Source organism: Botryllus schlosseri, chromosome 9, assembly GCF_051294905.1.
Source record: "Botryllus schlosseri isolate E-star chromosome 9, Bs_hap1, whole genome shotgun sequence".
Classification (NCBI taxonomy): Eukaryota; Metazoa; Chordata; class Ascidiacea; order Stolidobranchia; family Styelidae; genus Botryllus; species Botryllus schlosseri.
The window spans coordinates 14,690,109-14,715,976 of NC_137244.1; the positions used below are offsets into that span (position 1 = coordinate 14,690,109).

The window sequence follows — 25,868 nt, forward strand, 5'->3', positions numbered from 1 at the left end:
CAATTACTTATTTTCAATATAGCAAGCTTCAAGGGATTGACTTCATCAAGACACATTGGAAGCGGCGAGTACTTAATATTTATGCGAATGACATATTCTACTCAAAAGCACATCTTTTACGACAGATGAACTACAGTACGCGGAGTCTCTGGCGTGACGTAGTTAGGTCAAAGTTCAAACATATCTGAGACCGTTCAGCGTGAGCAGCGCACACACGGAATACTATAGTAGACAAAACAAGCAGCCAGATGATTCCATAAGCTGCTAAGACTCGACAGCTAGCGATGCGTGACGGATACCTCTAATCTCTCACAGAACAACGCACAGAGCGGTGTGAGGTTATGGTGAAAACGCAGGCTTAGCATGAGCGTATAGTATAGCAGCGGTGCATATTAGCAAGACAGCTTCAAAACATCATGGCGACAAGCACCAGCTTATTAATTAGTTTGGCAGGCGTGACATTGGTATTCTTCTTGAATATGAGCGCGTATATGTGCTTGGAAGGTACGAACTATGATTATTATTATAGCACAGTATGGTCGGTTTCGCTACTGCCATATCTTCGCAGGTCTGCAGAGTTCTATAAATCCCGGAGCAGGTACATACTCTCTGAGCGTGGCTTATTCAACCGTGGTGATCACTTCGTTATTTCTGCCCACGATCGTGATGGACTTTATGAAGCATACGACCGCCATTGGCGTTGCAACGCTCGGATATGCGGTTTACAGCGCAGGTAGGTGTCGTCGACTGAAGTTACGTTCAATAGTTAAGAAAACTACCCGGCTTGCGGGTTAAAAGACTAGACACGCGAATGATTTTGATACATCAAGTGCGGGTACAGGAGGTTGCGAAATAGCTTGGCTGGCTGACATTGCGACTATTAGAGAAATGCATGACCAACACACGATCGCAAGGTGGCACTAAATGTCCAGATTACTCGACACCTGGTGGGTATGGATCTCCTGTCGGTTTTAATCCGGATTGAGGAACTGGCTGCGGAACAGTAGCGCTTTTAATGAGATGTCACAACCAGACTTGGACAACTAGAAACTTTTCAGCTTCTCCTAATTAGATTATAATTAGAATTAGAGATACAGTTGTTTCCAAATTAGATTAGAATTAGAATTAGTGCTACACATTTATTTCCTATTTACATTAGAATTAGAATTGCTGAATTTGCAAAAACTTGGAAATTGAGTGAAATTACGAATGAAAAAGAAACACAGCAAATATCACGTTCGGTTTATATCAAATCACAGTGCATTACGATAAGCATGAGAATGGTTAACGTCTGTGCACGAAGCCTAACCAAGTGAAATATCTAAAGCCCACTCTTTTCCAGCGAACTGCTACCCAAATCCCTATCTTCTAATCGCTGCCTCTGTCGTACTCGGCTGCAGCGGCGCAGTGATATGGGCTACGGGCAGAGTCTACGTCAGCAACCTGGCTACCTATTACGCGAGCCTAAAAGGCGTCGACAAGGACAAGACCGTATCGCACTTTTTCGGCATCTTCCTAGCCTTCCTGTCGTCTTCGCTACTGGTACTCAACGGAGTGTCCTCTCTGGTGCTGCAAGCCACGAGAAAGGACCAGAAAGACCAACCCTATAGCAACGCAACGGGAGAAAACGCAACCGCGCGGCCGGCAAACGACCGCAGATACTGCGGCGTTCATAAATGTGACGACGTGATCGCAGAACACGACAAAAACTCTACGGACGTGACGGTGTCTCCGATAGAGTACGACAAAACGGCGGCATACATTTTGTTCGGCGCGTTCGCGCTTACACAAGTATTGTCGGCGTTGGTGGCTATCTTTGCGTTGTCCGACCCGTCGGCAGAAGAGGATCGTAAAATCAGCAAGAAAGACTCGGGGGAAGAACATATTTCCATGACTACGCCCGAAGAATCGGATAAGGAGGAAAGGGTCGAGATTAAACAGACCAAGGCAGCTTCCACTTCCGAAAGGATAAAGAAGCACGCCATTTCGACTGGGTCGTTTATCATTTTCAACCACGTCGGTCAGGCAATGATCCCCATTACGATGCACTGCGGAATTTTGCAAGCGTTCTCGTTTGGGCAGTTCACGAGATACTGGGTGGCCTGCTACTTGGGTAAATATAATTATTAGCCCTGATTAAGCCGTTGGCTTTAGTGGGACTGTAGCAATCTACCAGAGGTAATCCGAGGATAAAGACCTAATTATCAAACGGCTGGTTCCCTTTGAAATGTGGTTTTGAAATTTCAGTTTGTTCGATTAAGATTTCCTATATTTAGTTCTCATCTACACCAGCGGTAGTCGAATTAGTCACTGTTTTACAAGTAGTAGCAAATTAGAAGTACGGCATTGATCAGATATTGTGGGGTAAATTGACATCATAGATACGTTGTGACGTAGCAAGTGCTTACGAATTAAGATCTGATCGGTGTAAGCGCTCCTTTTACCCTCTACCTGTCAGTGTTACAAATCTCATACGCATTTAATGCAACTAGACGAGCTCGTTCATCAATACTAGATTAAAATGCATCAGCAGCCTCTAATGGGAATATTCCACACAGGCGTGGAGTACATCGGATTCTCCATTTCGGCTTGCGGGATAGGATCCATCATAGGAGCGTACGGAGGCGGATTTCTAACCAAGTTTCTGCCGCGTTGGGTGATCATGGTCGCGAATTTAGCGATTGAAGTCGCGCTGTGCGTCGCCCTATTGGTGTGGGAGCCGGACGAGGTCAGTCGCGATCATTATTTTAACGGGCTTCAAGAAGGTAATGTGACCAGCTGCGTAAGCAGAATAAGAATGTGAATCAGAAGAAAATCAGACATATATATCATTTCACTGACGTGTTAGGATTAGGGTGGGTACAGCGTACAGTGATTGCGTTCCGAATCGAGTAATACTTGTCATTTACAGTGATTGCGTTCCGAATCGAGTAATACTTGTCATTATCCCAATCGAGCAACGAGAGGCGATTTCTTTTCAAGTACTAAAATTACACACCCCTTTTCGCGGAGAGTTATGGTATCATTGAGTTTCTATACATTTCCGACGGTGAAATTATTGAAACCTCTCTCGATTGATCGTATCATGGCATCTACAACAATTAGCAAAATGCTACACAAAAATAATGGAAATGACGTTACTATGAAGTCTTGATCAACCAACAGAGGCACAAGTACCTTGAAATAGGCGTGGTCGAAAAATACAAAAGCGTGGTAGAAAACATATAAAATTATGTTAATGTGGTGGAGAACTGGTACTATTTTCTTAGTGGTTGGATATTTGCACCTTTCACATCATCCATATTATGATGATGTCACAAAGAGCGATGCTCGACTCGGGTGCTCATTTTGCCCATCCTTAGTTGTGATCGTCACGGGGCAAGATCACCCGACATTGACCAAATCAAGATTTCGGGGAGTGCAAGGAAGATATACGAAACTTCCAACCGGTGTGCTATTTGCAACTTGCAAGTACACCATATTGCTTTACTATGGAATGATAATGAAAGTAGCTCAACCAACTCGAGATCAAATTATCATTTCGCTTCGCGGACACGAAGATATTTTTGATTACCAACGATTTGCAGCAGCTTCAGCATGTTTCCGATTATACTCCAAAAGCTGCTATGTTAACACTATTCCTTCGCAGGACACGGAAAGCTGGGTGTTCTTCGTGCTTTTTGGAATTGTGGGGCTCGTGTATTCCGCCCAAAAGACCCTCACGGCGACTATATACTCCTTATTCTTCGCGACGCAAAATGAACCAGCCAACGCGGCTCTGTCTCTGTGGGATATGATGGGAACCGCCGTCGCGTACGCTTTGAGTTTCGTCATATGCAACACGACGTATGTGATCGGGATGTTAACTGTGTCCGTAATCGGGACTGTTTTATATCTATTTGCCGAACGGAATTATTCGACAAAGCACAACCGCGACGGTTAAAGTTTCCGTTATGTTCAAAGCTGGATTGCCCTGCAGTTTTTCTACTATGCCGTTCCTAATGTAGGATTTCGTATTTCTCGCTTACCTTGCGGCCACGGTTTGAGACCTTTAAATGATGAACGGGTGGGCGGAAATTACGTTGCGAAGTATGCCTGAATCCGAATTATGTGCAACAATAGCCAATTGCTGTAACCAGCATATAAATTGCTAAGGGTTCGAAGAGGTCACAGATTCCCGGTGACGTAAAGAACAAAGATGCCTCATAAAGTTGTACCGATCTTTCTATGTACGATACCGAATACTGTGCTTGCTAGAGTATTGCAATTATTTATCAAGCGTTCCTTGGCTCAATAAAGGTTGAAAACAGTGCCATACTCGTGCCGTTCCCTGATTCAAAATATGGCAGGTAAGAATTTCAGCCCGTAAACCTAATATGAATATTGCATATGAGTTGCAGCGAAATTCGGGGCCAGTCAAAAAGATATTCCGTTGTGCGGCTAATGTCTGCAATGACTCCAAACAGTTTGGAAGCGCTAGCAATGAAATGGGGGTACCCGAGGCTACGACACACCGGAATGCACCAATTTACGCGACAGCAATTTGGAAAATTCACGGATTTCATCTGGCAATCGTGTCCATAGTTACATAGCCTATATCGCCGGCCTCAGCTCGTTTAGTGCCGGCAATGGGAGAATGAAGTAAAACGACAGAGCGACGCTACTTTGCACAACTTTAGAAATGCTCGCCGACACACATCTACAATAGGAAATAGACAATACCGACAATGGCATGACGGATACGCCGCGAAATCATTTTATCTCACTGACAACCAGACATGGTGTAAATGTGATTAGTAGGGCGATTTTTTTTCATTTAAAAAACCGAAGTTTTCACCTAAAACTCAAAATTTTGACAAAAAAACTTAAATTTGAACAAATTTTGACCTCACGTATGCTAATTAGGTGTTTTCGCACATAGTGTTAAAATTGTATTACTCATGCTCATTTCTGGTTGGAACTGTGTGTCGGTATGAAGTAGTTTGACCTGGAAAACGCTTATGACTGCAGAACTAACAAAATTTTACATGAAAAAACTTCATTTTAAAGAAATCTGGCCCTATGAAGAATTCCAGTAGTTACGTAACGTATTATGGTAAAAATAATAAAAACTTGTTGTAGTATAACGAAAGATAATTTCCTACATTCTCGGGTAGAAAGTGTCTGTCCTTACAAAGTAGCTTGTCAAGAATGGAGAAAGAACGTTTAACAGCAGAGTTGTTGGCTGACAACACTGAAGTTGTGCGTACAATGCTGGTGACACGCCGTCGTGCTTCATTCTGACAATGTTGTCTACATCCCAATTTTTCATCATGCGCTCTTGTGATGTAAGAACGGGTACCAATCGTTATTTCGCCCTTCAACCATTTCTATAAATTATACACATATATTTTCGTGAGGGGGGGGTATGCATATTAAAAGCAAGATATCTATAGAGACATTAAATCTTGAAGCGCGAAGAATATTTTCAAGTGGAATATGTCTCTCAAAAATACTTCGAGCTCGCCCTCGAGGTTTGGCAGTTACGGCCCTGGCAACGATGAAACTAAGTAAATGAAGTTACATTTAAAAAGAAAATTGTTCTCTCGCGAGGCCTTTTCATCGCAATCGTTATATTGTCTTCCAATATGTCTTGAAGTAATTTTCTAAGAGGGAAAATGAACGTAATCATGAGTAATCGTAATCGTGATTACCGTACTTTTTCATGTAATCGTAATCGACTACTTCCAGATTTTGCTGTAATCGTAATCGCGTGATTCAGAAGTAATCGCAATCGCAATCGATTACATTTAATAATATAATCACCCCATGTCTGTTGACAACCAGTGCAACATACTTTACATGATAGAGAAACGACAGGGTCGGCGGAAGTAGATGACAAGTTACTTTCGAAACGGCATAGCAAGTATGACCTCCGCGCTCTTGACCATAATTTTCACACATCTCGAACACCGAACCGAATGCATGGTGGCAAAATAAATATTCACTTCCTGATTTGGATGGAACTAGGCTCCGGGGAAATATTTGCGCGGGAAAGCGGCCGAGCGCCAGGTGGCGGTAAAGTTTTATTTCGGTTAATTCATCAATTCAACGGCCTTTTTTCGGAGCGCGCTTTTCCAATCATTGCGAATCCGGACCAACTGACATTATTTTGGAATCATCCTGAATTTTCATCAAATTGATTCATGACGGTTGCCAAGCAGTCTTCTCTGTCACTTAAAATCTCTACGAGCACATCAATTCTACTTTCGCATGGATCATAATTCATAAGACTATACCTCGATCAATTCTGAATACGGCGTTTAATATAGAGATGATCTTGAAGCAAATCCAATATTCACTAGTAACCATCGATACCAGTAACCACTAAAAAAAGCAAATCCCGTGTCTACAAATCGAGTGATATGTTACTAAATCCGTTCCGCATTCTCAGAATTACTACGGGCCTACGCACGGCCTCCCAGCTATTTTGTCAATTCAAGCCAAAGAAGTTATTTTAGTGCTAACTACAGTGTAGTTCTCGTTGGAACTCGGGCACATGCACCGCGTCACGCTAGCGATTTGGGTCACGCGTCGTAGTTAAGATAACCACTGCACGCTTCGGCAAGCCTACGCTTACGCTCAATGAGCAATTTCCTTTTCCGCATTCTATTCCTTCAACATTCCAACAATTCCATACGCGATTAAATATCTTTAGAGGTGAAGGGTATGGACTGTAGAGAGGTTACGCGTCAGCTTTGCAAGGGAATTGCGCGTCCTTGTATGCTCATTGCTCAAGTGTGCCGGTTTAAACCTTCAATGTGCCGGACTCGGAAATTCCGACTGGAATCGGACCTGGGATACCAAATCCAGTGCTGAAGAAACGATTTCGAATTTATCTCTGCCCTGCCCCGAATTCGAACGCATGATTATGATGTCACGTGAATTTTACATGTTATTAAATTCCTTCCCGCCGCCCAAGCACAGAATCCTGTGTACCCAAAGCAACGGTTGAAATAATGCGCACGTCGCGGTGGGTGCGATTCGTTTACAACCGATTGGCCATCACCTTGATCAAACAGTACCACCAAATCAAGCAGCGATTTATTTATCCTAATCAAATTGCGCGCATTATCTGTTTACACCATAGCCTCGATAAATGCTGAACGCAAACCCCGCCGTATATCAAATGCCGGAAACTCACACGCGACCAGCGCGCGTCGCGTAGCGCCTCGAGTCGGGTCCCGCATCGGGCGAGTGTAGGATGCGCCAAGAGGTGGCCAAAGTAGGTCCCGTCGGTACCAAAGTAGAAGTAGTGTGGTAAACATTTATCCAAGTTGGTAAAAAAGTTAGTGTTCGAGGCTTGGTTTTGCCTAAAAAAACGAAAACTGCTACCGTATGTCAAAGTAGAAGAAATCTATAATCTCAACTACTTGAATATGTGGTGCTAGTGGGCAAACCCTACTCTGAGCACTTCGAAAAAGTAGAAGCGGGACCTACGATAAGTTATCGGTGTACCGGTTTGCCGGGAATCTTTATAAATCTGTATAAAATATAAAATGTATAAATATTCAATATAAGGCGCGCTGGCAAGCATATGCGACTTGAACGCATTCTACCCGCTTCTACATAGTCGCTGAAGTAGAGGTCGACCGATTATTTATCGACCTGGCTAATTATCGAGGCCTATATTCGGAATTTTCCCGATTATTATCGATGTCGACCTATGAAGGCCGATGTTTTGTATCAAAAAATTATTAGCAAGGAAATATAAACCAGCCACCCGCATCTGTCCCCAGTGAAAGTGTTTTCGGTGAAATTGCTCAGATTTACACTAGCAGGAGACACGTTAAACTTGTGAGCATGCAGGGAAACTGTTCTTACTGCATTATAATCTATACCATTACTGGACTGATTTGCAATTCTGTATCACGCCTTGCTTTTTCGGTTAGCATAAAAATTAATGAGCGTGCGTGCACACTGCACATTCTGCACAATCAAGAAATAATTCTTTCTGATTTCACTTTGCTTGTTTTTTGTTCAGCTTCCTGCGGCATGTACAAGTGCCGTCTTGCCCAAGATATCACATTTTTCGGGCAAATGGTTTTCTGCTCCTTCCATATTAATATGGGCATATGATATCGGTTATCGGTCATGTGAGAGTGTCGATAATCGGTATCGGCCAGCAAAAATCAATATCGGTCGACCTCCAGGATGAAGTGACGGCCCATTGAAATTATCACAACAGTAAAATGGAGCGTTGTAGTATTACTGATTATATAATAGATACTATCCGTCCGTATGTCGACATATCCAAATATCCATCCATATGTATACCGGAATATCGGTAATTCAATTAATAATCGTAATATTTACGCTGTGCGCAATAATTTAACACCCTACAGATTAGTTGTGAAAATGCACCAGGAAACAAATAATCAAGCGATTTTTCTACAGAAGAAGATCGGCTATCGATTTTTGAAACAACCAAGTTTTTTTGAAACACTCTTTCCACAAAAAAATATTGAGTTCTGCTTCCCAATCGCATTGCATGATCGGCGCAAAAGCAATCAAATTTATTGGCATACCTTCATGGCTATGTGAACACGGCTTTTCTGTTCTGAAATTAAAAGCTGTAAACGAGAGACTGCTTGGAATCGACGACGAAACGTTGGTATTTTGTAAATTATGCAACCTCGTCCAGTGGTATATGTTCGTATAAACAAGGACGCAGATAAGGCGGGGCTTTTACGACCCCACCGAGAGTGTCTAAGGTTCTCTCAAACCGCAAAATGTATACTTCGTCGAACCGCGTGATCGTGACCTCATCATGATACCGCACCACCCTGGTGTGGTTGACTATCAGGGTAGAATGTACAGAATTTCGCAAAACTGTCGCAACGTGCGTTTTCCTGTACAGCACACAGAGATCACCGGGTCTCGCAATTATTTCCGTTCCAAGAATTTTTTCCGAAGGGGAAATGTTTTATGACCCGCTATCGCCAACGACGCAACACGGCATGATAAATACCACGACCGCTCGCTAAACCGCTGAAGTTACCAACCGTTAAAGCCCAACACATGTAACAAGAACAGATTACAGATGCTGAAAAATTGAACATCATACAGCCAGCAACAAGTCCCATAGTTTACGGATGTTGCCGCGCCACCACAGGGTCTCTATCGCGGTTACGCAAGTAATAAAAAGTACAAACCACGCTCATAAAAGCTACACTTTTTCATGTTCTGTTTGCTTCGACCGGTAGTACAAAGGAAGAAGAAACTTGCCAACGAAGCAGCAGATGATGAGATGAGATGCGCCGCACAGCGAAATAATGCAGTAGCAGTAGCGAAGTAAACGCACTATGCGCCAAACGATCAAAGTCGCTGGTGACTTGTCTTCGATTGCTTGAACGAGATTGTACTGTTTCCTGCACTATGCTACGAACGAGCGTTGAGCAATCGGTGACATGCATGCAATCGTTGTGGGTAAACAGTGTCAGCACAAATAGTCAAATATTATTGCATGCACATTCGCCTTGTGACTAAGCCTCGCGATCAGTGCACAACAGCGCTGGTCAGGAGCGTCGTTCAACTCATGCAGCAGGACAGGTTTTCCGTTAACCACACAGCGTGGCGCGCAACGCGCTTTGACGCACGGCTATTCCTTTCACACCGTGATGGAAATTGCCTGCGGATAAAAGAAAATCTGTGCAGTGTGCATGCACTCGAGATACACCGGTACACGCATTTTGAGATCGACGCTGTTTGGCGCGCGGTTACGATTGAGCTTGAGCCTGTCATCACGGTAAAGAACAGAGAGTGCGCACTGCGCACGCCGCCAAGTACGTAGTCGATATGTATTAGCAGGGAACAGATAGGAGTATGTAACCTTTAACAAGTCAGCGAGAAGGTCGAGTTGCAGTCTAGATCAGATCAGTTCCATCAAGTGTCATTTCTAAGAACTTATTGAAATGAAGAATTTTTCAATCCAGGGGGTAGCGATGTATCCTTCTAGAATCCAGATCTACAATTCAAAAACGGCACCGGTGCATTGCTCATTTTGTTTCGCCAATATTTCGATATTGATTTTATTAGGATATGACACCAGTCCGGCTATTTCCGCAATGGCACACGCAAAATGCGTTGCATCCGCACCACATACGCGAGTATAATGCATTCGAAGTAGCCAAAATTCAGTACGGAGAAGAAAAAGCACCGGCGAATGATTCATTCTAGGCGGTATTTTGAGCAGTTGATCACGGCAGAGACAAATGTAGGATGAAATTGTCCAGTGGACAGTACACAAATATCAAGAGCCTTTTACTGCCCAACGAAAGAAAGCGACATATTTCGGTCTCGTGTTAGTGTTAGTTTACTCTACATACCCTATAAGATCAGATCAGATAAGTTCACTCTCCTCGTTGCATGAGTGCCGAGACGCAAGACGTGATTTACTGCATGTCTCTAATCTCAAGTTTGCATGCGGGGAAACAAGCATGGATGCACATTGCATAGCTCAGTGGTTCCCAAACGGTGGGGAATTCCCCACTGGTGGGGAATTCAATGGTTTCTGGTGGGGACGCATTTGTTCAAAATTATATACAGGACAGTCTACATATTCACGGAGACACATGCGCAATTACCGTTACCAGTTAACTGCTCTGGAATGTATGTATCGAAAATAATATTGCGTGTTGTTCACAAAACCTCATTTTTAACTCTGGATGGCCAATGATGGCGTCACAAACGCATCCATCACGCCTAGTTTGACGTGAAATAACGCTTTCGCGAAATCTTGAGCGTTACTGGTGTGGTTGTGTGTCTTGTGTAGTCAAACCAGCAAATAGCTGCTCTGTGATGACAAAAGTGCTGGGTAGTGGGGAACAGGACCGTAACTGGGTGGGGCAAGCTGTAAGGGGCCCAAAATTATTTCGTGAATTAACATTAATAAAGTTTTTTTTTGGAAATTTCTGCCACTTTTTCAAAAATTTTTTGCGCTGGGTGCGCGATATAATATTGCCGAATATCTGATGATTGGGTACCCTTCCCCACGAAAATACGTAGAATTAATAGATATGGAGACTTCGGCGTCGGCCATTACTGCGCCACGACGCATCGAGGCATATGAAGTTATAGGCCATGTATCATGCAACTCCGAGAAGTGTCCAGAACGATCAGCAGCGAGAAGACCTTGGCCGAGAAGGAATGCCCTAGTGGTGACCCAAAACTTCGATATATATACAGTATACACATAATGTTCAATTGGCTAAATGGCTGGCGCCGAATGTTCCTGTCCTAGCGATCTGAACCTCACAGGAAAAATGCCATCCCGCAGGGAAAAACTATTTGCCAGTAAAGCAATACTAATCTGAAATCGTGCGTGCCTTTTAGTTTTGGCGATTTCCATATCTTTTGACATATAAAAGATAATGGAGGTCACGAAATAGCATAATGTAACGAAGTCAATATACCAACGGGTCCGCCCGAATATGTCTAATTCGTCCTACATTTTCCTACACACCTCACTCAGCTCTACCAGTAAATCTGATTACTTGACCAGAGAGGGGATAAAAAATTGATAGCAAAATATATGCAATTTCCGATCATATTGGCCGATACAAACACGTTTTTTTTGGCGGGGCTGACAAAGAGTTGTTACGGTCCTGGTGGGGAATGAAGGCTCGGAATAAATCTGAAGTGGGGAATGAGGACAAAAAGGTTGGGAACCACTGGCATAGCTGCACATGGCAGTTCCATTTTACGAGTAGTAAGTAGGTCCATTTGGTCAATCAGCTAATCTCCGGCCTCCCACGAAATTCACTTCCGCAGAGCTTCTAGCTAAATGTTGCAGGATATTATTTCTTGGGCGCTTATATTCTCGTGTGAAAATGCACATACTTCTGAAGGCAGTGCATATTTCTGTATAAACACCGTTCGTGATGTGATGAATATACCGCAGGCTAAAATGAAAGCCAACTGCTAATTCATAAACGTTGTATGCTTCGATATTAGGCTGTTATAGCCGCTGACCACAGAAGTGCGCGATTTCCCATATCGTTTCAAGGGATAACAGGACTACCGGCACATGATAGAACATACAACGTATCCCGTCTAGTAGTAAATTCTGTTAAAGTTAGTGGTATCCATCAACTACATTATCGTCCCTCAGCCGGAACGACGAACCTCTCATCTGTATAAGATCTTTCACCGAATATATAAGCGATGAGTCAAAAAAGCGACACACCCTCAAGTCAGCAGTGGATATGGAGGCAGGCCTTGTATTGTAGGAAATTGCCGAGAGTGTAAGAGGCGTGTTGGTTACGGTGATTGGTTACGCTTCTATTTTTGTATACAATTGAATCGGGGCCCGATTGAATCATACATTTATATTGAAATGAACCAGAGTATTATCGGCTGACACTTAGGGTTTATTTCAATAGGAAAATACTATCCAATTGCATACTGAAGTTCTGTACCTCCAAGACTATCTTCAAGGTTTATATTTTTCTTCTCGGATGACACGTAATGAACTTGCGTTTGAAATGACGTCACAAGAGACCTGACGTTGCTACAGAACATAACAAAGTTGAAGGCTCAGTGTAGTGCCGTAGGTCATATTGGCGGGTGGTAACAAGAGGTGGTAATCATTGCGCTCATCTGTCTCGTTCCGACTCCGACAGCATCGTCGGAGGCCGGAGAGCCGCAGCTTTCGGGGCGTTATTTTAGTTTTTCAACTTCAAAACGGGTTTAGCAAAGATATCTAGCCTGAGGAACCTAATCTAATCTCAAGCACGCCCACCGAATGACTGCCAGCCAATGAGAGGGCGGTGTTGGAAAACGCCCACGAAAACGTGTCATATATAAAGCGGAGGCAAGGCCTAGTTAGCAACTGTGGTATCCGCGATCAGAGAAAAGAATACCAAGCAAGCATCGCGTAATAATGGGTGCGTGAATAGAAACCCAGCGAACCATGGCCCTACCAACGCCTACCCGACAAGTAAATATATAAAGTTTGCTTACATCGACTGCTGAGAGAGATTCAAATAGTAGTGGGTAAGGTACCCGCGAAATACGGAAGCTTTTGGAGCGCTTGTATGGTACAAATTTACCTACGAAGTGATAACTGTCAACATTTCATTATCTTTCTTACAGAAGTAGGTTAACTATGGGTGCTAAGGATAACGATGGGTCCAGCGAGTTTGGGAACGTCAGCAAAGAAGCGGAAGCTACCCTGGTCGATGAGAATCAGACCAAGAGTACGATGTCGAATAGGAAAGTGTACAAAAATCTGCTTTTGGTGACCGCTGCGTTCTTGTTGAACATGGGATCCTATATGACTTTGGAAGGTAAGACTAAATTGGCAAGACATACCAGATCAGCATACTCCGGATCGAAATTTAATAATGCCAGTGCCCCATCAATCGAACGATACTGTCTCGTCGCGCGATTGCGAAAATATCAATAGCAGTTGGTTCAGTGAGCTAAATCAACCCGCAATGTATATTGACTTGTTCCATAGCAAAATCACGTCATGACAAAGGCGCGGCCCGAACAATCCTTAACACCGGTTTTAAATAAGCTCTAACTACGGTCAGCACGTCAGCAGTCATTCAACCAGACTTGGTCAACTAGATAATTCTCAGCTTTTCCAAATTAGACTAGAATTAGTTTTTTTCCAAATTAAATTGAAGTTGGAATTACAGTTACAGTTTTTGTTCAAATTAGATTCGAATTACAATTACTGAATTCGTGAAAATTTGGACATTGAGTCAAGTTCCGTTAATATCAAATACGTAGCATTCACAGCCAAAGGAATTCAAAAAATATTATCAGAACTCAGGCCATAATTAGAGCTGAGGAGAATTCGGTAGTAGGCATAGAATAATAATATGTTCAATTGTTCATTTTCATACTGAAATAAATCCGAATATTTCCGCGAGACTCGACGAAATTAATTAAAGAAATCAAATCTAAATCGTCGTTTGATACGACCACAAACAAAATCAAGCCGGTTATACCCTTGCTTAGAAAGTACGCCTACACTACAGTCCAGCGCATTACGACACTGCCGATTGTCGGTCGCTACAAAGAGAAACGTACTTTCCAACGCCATTACGATAGGTCGCCTTGGGGCCTCATGGCTCCCTCGGCGAAGAGAAAGTAACCGACCGAAAAATTCTCGGTGACAAAATCACGCGAGTCGTAATGGATAAGTTAGGTATCGTATATATTCACTAAAACCGACTCGCTCCTCGTTACCTGCACGAATTATTCAATCAACATTCAATTGAAACGGGATTAGAGTATTTGAATTAGTTTTGCTCAACCCCCTGCCGTACTTATTTGATTCAGTTCTTGCGGTAATTGATTCAGTTCTAAGCAGACTACGTTTAAACACCGTCCCTCACCAATATCTTATGACATTCAACTTGAAAACATCAGTATCCAGTCGCATTTTACGCGCTACATATAATCAAACGGATTGCCCGACATTTGACCAGACCGTGCAACACTTGAGCTGTATAACCCCAAAATTAACCCCATCTCAAAATAAACCCTTATCCTAACCCGAACCCAGCCCACATGCCCAAGTAACGCATGCTTAAATGCTTAGTTGTTCACGAACCATTCATACGTTATATCATTGATTACACGACAACACACGCAAGTCTTCCCGAAATTTCCCGACACCTCATCATTTTACAGGCCTGCAAAGCAGCCTTAACGCAGACGCCGGGACCACATCGGTGGCGGCAGTATACACCGCGTTCGTGCTGACTTCATTTTTCCTACCGAGCCTGGCCATGGAGTTCTTGAAAAGCAGAAAGGCCATGGTGTTCGGGACCATACCCTACGCTCTGTACTCCGTCGGTAAGGCAACGCAATACCAAATCATATACATTTGACGCGAACTACTTTAATCCAAAACAGCAAACTGTTTCCCGCAACCCTACACCCTGATACCGGCCGGAATACTCCTCGGCGCCGGGGCGTCCGTGGTGTGGTCCGCAAACCGCGTCTACATCAGCGACATCTCGGCCACGTACGCGCGCCGCAACAACCGCGACGAGGGCAAAACCACCTCGCACTTCTACGGCATATTCTGGGCCATCTTCTCCACCGCTCTGATCATAGGCAACGTAATATCGTCCGGGGTACTGCAGGCTTTCGCCGTCCAACCCGACGCGGCCGTAGGCACCGCGGTTTCAAACGCGACGGCCGCGTACGAGGCCGAATACACCACCGCTGCAATGCAAATCGACCCGTACAGGCTTAACGAAATCAAAGGCTGCGCTTTGCATAACTGCGACGTGACTCCGGACAACTCCACGTCGGCCAGCAACGACGCAAAAACGGAACTAAACCCGGCCGTACTGTACATCTTGTTTGGCAGTTTCGCCGCGATTCAATTCGGATCCGCTATGTTGCTGCTGTTTTTCGCCGACGAGGCGCCGGACCGGCCGCCGGTCAGAACGGAGGCGAAAAAGATGATTTGGAAGTCGTCCGATCAGGAGAAGGTGGTCGAGAACGAATCGGGCGACGCGGCGGACGCCACAGTCACACAGAGGGTGACCAAGCAGGTAAACATTAACTTGGTTCAAATATTTATCCCCGCAGTCGAAAATTTGACTGAAGAATAATTAACTACAACTATGAACAAACAAAAACAGCGAGATAGCGTACAGAGACGAGAATGGAGCCAGTTTTTCGGGCGGATTCGGACCGGATTCAAAACTAATTTGGAGCTGGATTCGGTTTCCGGCCTGAAATTGGACATACGAGCATGAGCAATGAGCATGCGACAAAATAGCCTGTGGCACTTAGGCATGCGGGTTAGGGGTGATTCTGAGGTTACAAAGTCGCATGCTCTGCTCAAGTTTGGCGCGCTCGACTGTCGTTGGTAATTGTTTAGCATGCTCAAATGTCAGGAAACACAGAGATTCTATATTTTCGCGCCACTCTTGAATTAATTTCAGTCATTGACAGATTCGAACATGATTTCGAGTGAATTTTGGATTTGAACTTGATATGAACACAGACAGGGTTTGGAATTCAAAATATTTTAGACTGATGACGTCTGCTAACCCAGCATCATTTCTGCGGTCCAAATATATTATTCAGTCGACGTGATATCCACGCGGCTTGCTTTCGATATCATTGTTCGTCGCACGTCGCGATGATACCTGATGCGATGCCACCGTCCAGACAATGCTTCATTTCAACTGTGTTCTGTTCATCGTACAGATGCTAGCCACTGCGAAGTTCCTCGTACAGAACCACAGCGCCAAAGCGCTGATACCAATCACGATTCACGTTGGAGTGCTGCAGGGGTACGCGTTCGGACAATTCACGAAATACTGGGTGACTTGCGTGATCGGTAAGTTCCGACTTGAGCATTACTAGGACGACACAAACAGCCAACACTCACGCGATGATTGCGTTATGTTAACAGGAATTGAATTCGTCGGCTACGTAGCTTCCATGTTCGGGATCGGGTCTACGCTGGGCGGCTATGGATCCGGATATCTAGCTCAACACGCGGGGCGCTTCGTAATCATGGTCGTGGCCTGGTTCGTGGAAATGGCCCTCATGGTATTCCTGCTCATCTGGGAACCAGAGGCGAGTACCCCAGTGAACTAATTTCTAGTATCAAAAAGTGATAAGGCGAAGGCGATTGACAGTTGCCTGATCTTAAAGGAATAGAATAGCTGGCAGTTGGCCCGTGGCCACTTTCGCAACAGTTGTGGAAGCTTGATATCGCACAAATATAGAATGCCAGCGACCAGTAGAAGTGGTGACGGGAATCGGCGACACCAAGCCCACAATAAAAATGTTTCCCTCGGGCAAAATCTTAGTGCGAATCGACACAAGTTCAAAAGGCAACGCCGCTCACAGCTAACGAATAGTGTATCTGATACAGTGTTATCTAATATAAATTTGGCATCAATTGAGATCCTAGTCGATGGCATAACAACTCGCGTATGGCCGAGATGGAAATGACATCATGCGTAGAACATCAGAAGTATCCACAATCAAGCCGAATTAACCCGAAATGAAGGCGTGTCAACACCACACCCCTAACTAACGCTCAATTCACTTTCAGGTGGGCGAAAAGGCGCTTTTCTTCATCACATTCGCAGTTTTCGGCATCTTACACGCGACCTACAAGACAATCTTAACCACAGCTACCACGTTATTTTTCTCCTCCACCAAAGAGGCGGCCAGCGCGTCCCTGTCTATATGGGACCCCCTCGGCAGCGCCATCGCGTACGCAATCAGCACCACCGCGTGCAATCGGATTTACACAATCTGCATGATGGTGCTGGTAACCATCGGCACGCTACTTTACTTGTTGATCGAAAGAAATTACAAGAGAAGTGAAAAGGCGAAGGGCGACGCGATCGACACATGAGTACAGAAATCCGACACATATTTTCGTACCTACAGTAGCGAGTTTTTCGATGAATCTATTGTGGCAATGTTTCACTCTTAGTATTACTGTACAAAGTGTACACATATCTCCATATCAATTTAATTTGGTTACAAGCTATAGTCATACAAGTCAAAGGCTGCTCAAGTGAAAAATCTACGGACAAACCACTTTCAAGCACTTCGGAGCTGTGAATAGTAAATATCTGTCGTCAGTAATAGTGTCGGTACAACCTGTTTTACGGAGTTGCGCAATGCGCATTTTACAAGCCGAAATACTTCATATTTCTATATGCGTGAAACGCAGAATTATCACTAACATGATAGGCTGATTACGAACAAAAGAAGTGCTATAGTAAATGCCATACTTATTTCATCGTACTATGTCGGCAGCCGTTATCGATATTGTGTATAGGTAACAAGACCCGGCTTGCCCGCCCGTACATCCTGTTTCTAGTTGTTTTTCCCGACGCCTTTCGCCGTTTCAGGAGACCCCAGAAACGGCACTACGTTTTACAAAACGAATTATTGAACTCGCACGAATTATACATGCTGTACTAGAGATAGCCTGATGCGTAGGCTTATTATCTTGTTCGAATCGTGGGATTCTGACAAGGCCGGAATATTGTCTTCAATGCGGATGTGATTCGAAGCTAGGCTAGTCACGACTTGACCAATCGTATCCTGTTATGGGCGGTGACTTTACATATCGTTTTGTGATTGGATGCGGAGACGCACTGCGCCTCCGCGAACCTAGTTGATATCCGTAACGTTCGCGTACTGGCGAGATAACGCTAAAACGCATTTGGCAAGATAGTGCGAGATAGTGCTCCTTTTTTAACATCGTTCTTATTTGCGTTTGCATACGCCTTCTATTTATGAAAATATAATTTGTATCAACTTCATGCGTATGCTGTGTGATCCAATAGTAAAAGATTATTGTAGTTCCACCTTATGCGATGAGGGGTAAAAGAATCTTCGCAACAGATATGGTTTCGAGGCGCGCGCGTGTGTAATGTGTAGCTAGACCTGCCAAACTGTAGCGAGTAAACGTATTACTTTGCACAGTAGCGCGCTTGAAGCACAAGAAGGTGAAACGATCCCCCAGCAATGAAGACAACAATGTGACTATCACACACTGACGAAAATTTATCACTAGCATTTTCAAAATATATCCCTCAAGTAGAATCAGAGCAAAACAATAACGGGTCATATATTAGTAGTCGCTGATCAACTCTGCATATCTAGGACAGCCCTCACAAATCATAACGCTTAAAGTAGGTCACGAGTTCATCCGGTGTCGACAAATCTAGGAATTCTTCAGCTTGAGAAGCACCGGCTTCGACATATGCTATTCGCGATATGTAGCGAAAACATTACGTACTCGCTAAACTCTATATAGCAGCATTCGGGAGTATTGTATGCCGTGGCAATGGATTTACAATAAACGGCGAACCCCACTGGAATACATAATACCGCGTTGAATGGTGCAGCAGAGTTTAATCATCCTCTTAACAATTAAAGACCCAATATAGGTCGATACTTCGTTTCTCGAGGCAAATGGACAATTCCGTTCCGAGCAAGAAGTTAAACATTGCACACATGTGAAAAGTTGAACCAAGCACTGGATAAAACCGGATTATGTAATAGCGCTACCGACGCCGTATACAACTAGACACCAAGCTTTCACAGTGCCGCAAGGACAAACTCCATCGCCTCATCAAGCAATAACCGATGACTTAATCTGTACTCACGAACCTTGGCCACACTCCGCTTCTGCTGCAGCTTGCCTTTGTCCGTCATGTACTTGCCGAGCTTGTAGTGAAAGTAGGTCAAGTCGTAGCCGAGCTCCCTCTGAAGGTCTGGCTTGCTTCTGACCTTCTTACCGGAAGGGCTGCAATAACAAATTGTAAAATTGACAAATAGGGTGAGGACATGTCAAGATAAAACGGGCGCTCCGACGAACTGTACTTCATGGCGACCCTATTAATACACAATGTGTCTTACACATCTAACATGAATATGGCAATATCGGAAATTGTTACAGCAGTGCACAGCCGAATATTGTCCAGCCCAATGAACTACTATAGGATAGGACGTTACCGGTATATATTTTTGTCCCAGATGTTTTTGTGGCATATACCCCTGCTATCAGCACGGAGAATTCATGAATACGAAAAGAATTGGAACGGTGGGTTATAGATCGATGGAGAAAACACTTCTGATCTCCAGATCGATCTATAAAATCACCCTGCTCTATTGGTAAGATACATCAACACCGGAAGAGTATTCGGTGGGTGTCATTTCGGGTTCATTTCGACAAGAAACCAGATTGCTTCGATACTATATTGAATAAAGGTTGCGCGATAACTGAATTTCGAGGTAAAATTGCCCAATAAAGAAGACTTTCCCCCCGCTTCGCGCCATTTCGGATTACTTGCGAGGTATCACTAATCATTACAAATTTACCCGTTTGTACGATTTCACCCCGATGAAGCATGAAGCTAAATACCACACATGACGATTGTCGCTAAAAAAAACACCGAATTACAAATGAACCCAATGATATCTTCTTCCGGTTTCATGACGACATCGAGGAGAAAATACGGTGCTGTTCAGGCAACATAAATCGACCTATTCAATTTACGCAGACCATCAAAATATGGGATGGTGTGGCAACACGGCAAACCCAACGGGCGAGCCACGACAACGCAACGATCGCGATAAACTCGCACAAATCTTACAAGAGCACCGCTGCATTTATATGCGCGTGCGGGGAGCCCGAAATTATTCGGATTGATCAAGCTGTATAAATGTAGATTCCAATTTCCAACTTGAGCGTTGCCGTTTCGTATAGTACAGTTCGAACCTTGCTTGTGTTGCCATTGTTACGTAACCAATCACACGGCCTGTGGTTCTAATTGCCGCAAGTAAACCCTATCTTTATCATCAACACACACCCTTGCTGGCTGCGTGAAAAATTCCATTCGCTGCTTTCAATTTAGAAATAAAATAAATGCGCCGCATAACATAATTCACGCTTTTGGTTTGGCAACCAAATATAATTTCTGTTTGATTTCTGTATGGCCCCTTTATAAAAATAAATGGCTGCCACTGTCCTAGAATTAGTGTGCGGCGGATCAACAAATTCTCTGGATAAACTCCGATTCGACTCCTGGACGGGATTCTTTAAATGATCGAGATCCTGTCCGAAAAAGTCCGATATTAATTATTTACGAGTAACTATTTCTAATAAACTACGAAAACAGTAGATCCTACGGTAGGACTCTTGTTGCAATATTTAAATATTGCAACAAAAGAAATATGATTTATAATAAAACTCAGACCGGGGCCTACGATATTCGATACGATATTCGAATATCGAATAGCGTAGGCCCCGCTCAGACATTGTATTGAACACAGTTTGTATTGGCAACTACTAGTGCGTGGTTGATAGTTACAAAAGTGAGGCTCATCAATCGCCTGAATAGCGATTCTGACCCTACAAAAAAATTACGAATCCGGCTTCGGCCAAAAATGAAAGCATCCGTCCGGATATCCAGTCTACGGAGCATGGCGTGGGAACATATAAGAGCTGGACGGGATGTTAAAAATGGCCAGGCTTGTTGAATACCAGGTATGTTTCCGACAGCACGTGACGGCATTTTGAATGCTGCAAGCGCGATAAAATGGTGCATTTCTATGATTTTTTTCGTACTCGACACAATTGTGAGATAAGGGAATTCACTGCCCAGCGGTTTGGCTGGTTTTTCCGGTAAAATGATCGGGTCGCACAACATGGACCGCGGAAAGAAAGCCTGCCTATTTCGAAAAACATAAACGACTTTATTGGTAGCCGTGAATTTTATGCATTGCAAGTGAAGTTCAGCTATTCTATCAAGTTCATGTAGCGTGCTCCATGCTTCCTTTGCGAACACGCTGGTTCAACTACTTAGTTACTGACCAGAGCTGAAAATCTACGTATCTCATCATCATATTACGCCAGAAACGATGGCATATTGTTGACACATCATCACCACCTTGCGGATAACATATCATTTTTCATCGTTCTTGGCGACCGTTTCTGCAACGTGATTGTACTTCACCAACACCAAGTATATCCTAAATTACACCAGCTAAACCAAATTATAACGATTGGAATTAGTGTCTACGTATCGTAGGCCCCGGTGTCTCACAGGATTTGGACATTCTGGGCAAGCGATCTGTATGCGATCCGAAAGTCCTTGTACAATGTACACACTAAATACTTGCGCCAGAGCCCATACGCCCTTCGACCGAACTATGCTCGAGTGTTGTGATTAACAGCACCTACCTCAAAGTTCTCAAACTATTCGTAATTTCTGATGATCTCTTCTACTTTTGAGGTGGATTGGCGAATTAATATTGAAAATTTTATCGACGTCTTGTAATTACAAATATAGTTACGATAAACGAAACGGATGGAGGATGTAACGCGACCAGTAGAAACAGGCGTTCATTGGTGCCACAACAACGCTTCGGCGAATTGCTATTCAGCGCTTATATTGCGGCCCACGAAATGGGTTGGTAATTTACCTTTGTCATTTGTCTGATATGTTTGAGTTCGCTCAAGTAGGCTATGAGATGAGATAAATACAGTAGAATGTGCACATGCCTACTTCGCACATAGATATTTTCGGCCAAATAGATATGATAAAAACCTTAGCGTCTTTTGGCGCCTTGCAAGATTTCCCTTCGCAATCGTAATGTGCATATCGAACTTCATTGACCAGTCTCGCCATCACCTCTACCACTTGTTACAGAGGTGGCGGGCCTTGGAACTACTAGAGCAGTGTTTAACATTATCAAGCTGACAAATCTCAAATTTACGTCCCGCCACAAAAACAAAATCTATCGCATTACACAACAAAGACATTGCTATAGAACAGAGGTCGTGAACCTTTTTCGTCTGAAGAGCCATGTTGACCCTGTATATACATTTTAACCCCCAAAGAGCCATACATGTCAATCCACTGTTACGTAACAATTGAAAATTTGTGACGTCGTGATAGAACTTATTCGAACTCACTACATGGGATTCGTAGTGCGCGTCACGTTTTCTCTGTAAATACTATTAGTACATCTTTTTAATTGTATTACAATGAGAGTCGTATGATATTTTTCGAAGTTTAAGATAATTACCATTTACAACAGATGTAGACAACAGTAATAGTGTGAATCTAATTTCGTCAGTCAGATGAGATCGGAGGCTCGTCTTGATGCTCGAGGCGCGCGATGTCGCGTGCATCGAACTCGCGAGTGATGTTGGCCACCGGCGCTGTATGAGTCGGTTATGAGTCTTCATCTTTACCCAGGCAGCAAAATATTGAGACTGGCTCAGCATACCCTTGGGGTTCCTGCGAAACCCCGTTAAGAACCACTTTACTAGAGAGTCTATCTGGCCAACGGTTTCCCTGCGTTATTTATATCTGGCCAAGATGTATCCCTTGTCAAAAAGGTTTTAAAGTGCACACTCCCGCGGTATACGAATGCGCAACGCCACAATCTACAGTTCCGAAGATTCGCATACAGCCAGAACTCATGTCGGAAACGTAGTTACTAAGTACAATCAATTTACGAGCGAAGGCTGGATGCAAATTATATCAATATCGGGAGTTAGATTAGAACAATTTCTCGCCTCGGCATCGAGAGTTTACAGGAGATTCGGCCCACTTTGACACACACAAACCTTAATATTTGGAAGAAAACCAGATACAATCTATATACTTCCGCAATAAAAGACTGTTCTTACGCATCATAGTTGGCAGCCGACAAAATCCTTCACTCGGGAGCATGGTCGACTGTTGATTGCAAAACTACACTCTAGTTACTGCGCTGCTCCTGCTACAGTTCTGCCATTGCTAAAAAATAATACGGGAAGGAAGCTACATGCGCCATCGACACACCTCCTTATGTCGCACAAAAATGATAAGTCGCTTCATTGGCATTTCTGCTACAAGTAAAAAAGAAAACATAGTCTGATGTAATCTTATAACAGTAGTCAGGAAACTAAGGTAAATTTCAGGATATTTTCACATCTGCGCCATACCTAATACCTATCAAGCAAATTGCTCAGCAGGGATAAAGTCAGTTCCAATGGGAGGGAGCTGCGAACTATGTGATTGTAACCATATGGACCTATGGTCTACACAGGAAAGAATCAAACACATAACAACTACGTGAACTTGGTCAAATGTAATATAACTTTGAATTCATGAATGCAAAGCTCACCAAATCTTATAAATACATGGCAAGGGTGGTCCCAAGTTACAATACTGACACCGATTATACATATGTTGGGAGTAGGAGTCTTTTTACTTTGAGGTGGGTGAATACAATGTTTAAAAATCCAATCAATGATTAATATATCATTATTCTAAATCCTATGACGGATTTGAGCTCAAGATAGAAGTTTAAATCAGAAAATCGGTGGACTCCGTGCTGGAATCCAACTTTAAACTTATTTGATATAGGTCAGGGCCAGGGGCATCAAACTCACTTGGACTGCAGTCCACATCAGCCTACTGGTAGTCGCAGGCTAGATAACGTATTGGAGGCGTAACATTCGGTATCGTCATTTCACTGTGTGAGAAACACAATGAGGCGTGTTGGATTTGGTGCCAATATAGCCGTTTCCGAAGGTAGGATATATGAGAGCATCTGTAGCTATACAGTTGACAGAGAAAGGATTTCTAGTCATTTCATAACTAGATTAATTGGTAGGTATTAAATGCAATTCCTAAAACAGTCTCTATATCAGTATGAAAGATATTGTAATACTTGTGTGGTAGTGTGGATTAAAAAAGTTTTATCCTGTGGTATGATCATTTGATATTATTCTTGCGCATGTGTGTTCATGCTCAGATGCAAATTTCCGATTTTGAGACAGACAATACTATTCTCTTTGTAATAATGAAAAATGTAGACTTTGATCATGATCATAACGATTTTAATCCATTTGATTTGAACATCACACTCTCCAGGCTGCTTTGCGGGTCACATAACACAGCCTGATGACTCACGAGTGTGACACACCTGATGTAGGCAGTAAAGCAGATGAAAACGATACAAAACAGGGTAAAGAAAAGAAACCAAAATTCCAATCCTGTAAGTATTGAAAGTAGACTACCATAAAGGAATCCATCATAGACAGGAAAACAGCTGGAACAAACAGTTACCTGGTCACCTAAAATCGGGGAGTATTGTAGATGATAAATAGAACAGACAGTGCCCTGTCAAACTATACGACAGTGCACCAACAACTTGATATAGGGCAGGCTAGAATAGTTAGCCGCTGTGCCAGCTATGGGTGATTCGTTGCTTCTGGACTAGAATAGTCTTGGTCTGAACTAAATAAATACTGTAATGGAATTCATATGCAAATACGAAAATAACTTCTTATTAATATGATTATCCAGAGACAAGCAATAACCATATCAATGAGTCAGCGAGTTGTAAAAGTCATCAATCTATTTCAATGTCTTTGATTAATAGGTTGGAAAATCCAAATAAACAACGGTCGGTCACTCTACCGTCACGACCCCAGTATTAAATAGAAAGGAAGATCATCAGACAAAAGCCCTGACAAGTGTCAACCGAAAAGCTTTGGGAATAAATATGAATATATTCTTCATCAAACAAAAGTCATAGATGCTGATGTCTTACTGCTGAAACACCGCATATGATGGTAATAAATCCCGATGTGACTTACTTATGCCTGCATCATAAACCAGCAAAGAAAACAAAGTTTACTTTTACATTCAATACATGAAGTAAGCACTGACCTGTAATAATAGACATCAGTTTTGCCACGTGACATTCCATTTTGGCGTATCACTTCTTCTCTTGTCCATCCTTTTGGCAAATCAGGTACTATATGTCTTCTGCCAGTCATTACGGTGTTATTATCAAGTATCTAACTATAAAATTATATGATATTGCTTCAGCCACTCAATGAACGGAATGTCATTATTCCAATAACTTTTCATCAAGTGATAGCTTCAAGCTTTACATGTTACATCATGTGATAGAAGAAGGAGTTTTATGTGACCACATTCTTCTGGAGAGTCCAGTATATGTGCTGATGGGCAACATCGAGTTGGTGACCTCTGCTTTACACAGTCACAGCAGTCAGGCAAAAATCAAAGCCATCATATAAAGCTAGGTTTACAGTATAATTTGCATTTTCCGATGAAGCAAATTCGCAACCACTTTACATTTGGTGATTCTCAAGTTTTTGGAACTGTGCCTATGCAACTAGAAAGAGCCAACAACACTGCAGTTATCATTGTTATTGAGGAAAGACTCACAACTATATGTGCATATAAAACGTTGGGTATTCAAACCGATAAACCGGTCGGTAGGCTAATACATAAGCAAACGAATGTGTCCATCATCATTGTTAGTTACCAGGCCCC

The 25,868-nt window shown here is 43.2% G+C and overlaps 3 protein-coding genes across 4 annotated transcripts in view; 2 read left to right on the forward strand and 1 right to left on the reverse strand.

The window, feature by feature from the left end:
- LOC145446678 (methyl-CpG-binding domain protein 2-like) overlaps positions 1–25,418 on the reverse strand; it is an 89,215-nt gene extending 63,797 nt beyond the window's left edge. Inside the window, exons 1-2 of the mRNA XM_080325033.1 lie at positions 25,236–25,418; positions 19,171–19,306 (exon numbers count right to left, since the gene is read on the reverse strand). Coding sequence (XP_080181159.1) covers positions 19,171–19,306; positions 25,236–25,345 — 246 coding nt within the window. The 5' untranslated portion in view covers positions 25,346–25,418. The remainder of the gene's footprint in view (positions 1–19,170; positions 19,307–25,235) is intronic.
- Positions 247–4,317, forward strand: LOC145446676 (protein unc-93 homolog A-like). Of its 2 annotated transcripts, XM_080325030.1 has the most exons (6): positions 247–504; positions 569–733; positions 1,343–2,113; positions 2,559–2,728; positions 3,650–3,950; positions 4,123–4,317. In XM_080325030.1, exons 1-5 carry the CDS (start codon positions 417–419, stop codon positions 3,941–3,943), a joined length of 1,488 nt encoding a protein of 495 aa, XP_080181156.1. In that variant the 5' UTR covers positions 247–416; the 3' UTR covers positions 3,944–3,950; positions 4,123–4,317. The 2 variants fall into 2 exon arrangements, with proteins under 2 accessions (XP_080181156.1, XP_080181154.1); XM_080325028.1 differs by having other exon boundaries at positions 249–504; positions 3,650–4,317.
- LOC145446672 (protein unc-93 homolog A-like) lies at positions 12,385–18,317 on the forward strand. Its single transcript, XM_080325023.1, has 6 exons — positions 12,385–13,328; positions 14,689–14,853; positions 14,914–15,563; positions 16,228–16,360; positions 16,436–16,602; positions 17,087–18,317. Exons 1-6 carry the CDS (start codon positions 13,148–13,150, stop codon positions 17,393–17,395), a joined length of 1,605 nt encoding a protein of 534 aa, XP_080181149.1. The 5' UTR covers positions 12,385–13,147; the 3' UTR covers positions 17,396–18,317.
- Positions 25,419–25,868: the final 450 nt, after the last annotated feature.

Excerpts from the sequence above, each read along its gene's own strand:
- LOC145446676 (XM_080325030.1), top strand. The coding sequence starts at position 417 with ATGGCGACAAGCACCAGCTTATTAATTAGTTTGGCAGGCGTGACATTG. Across the intron at positions 734-1,342 it reads ATATGCGGTTTACAGCGCAG|CGAACTGCTACCCAAATCCC; the intron begins GTAGGTGTCGTC and ends ACTCTTTTCCAG. Across the intron at positions 2,729-3,649 it reads TGGTGTGGGAGCCGGACGAG|GACACGGAAAGCTGGGTGTT; the intron begins GTCAGTCGCGAT and ends ATTCCTTCGCAG.
- LOC145446672 (XM_080325023.1), top strand. The coding sequence starts at position 13,148 with ATGGGTGCTAAGGATAACGATGGGTCCAGCGAGTTTGGGAACGTCAGC. Across the intron at positions 13,329-14,688 it reads ATCCTATATGACTTTGGAAG|GCCTGCAAAGCAGCCTTAAC; the intron begins GTAAGACTAAAT and ends ATCATTTTACAG. Across the intron at positions 14,854-14,913 it reads CTACGCTCTGTACTCCGTCG|CAAACTGTTTCCCGCAACCC; the intron begins GTAAGGCAACGC and ends AATCCAAAACAG.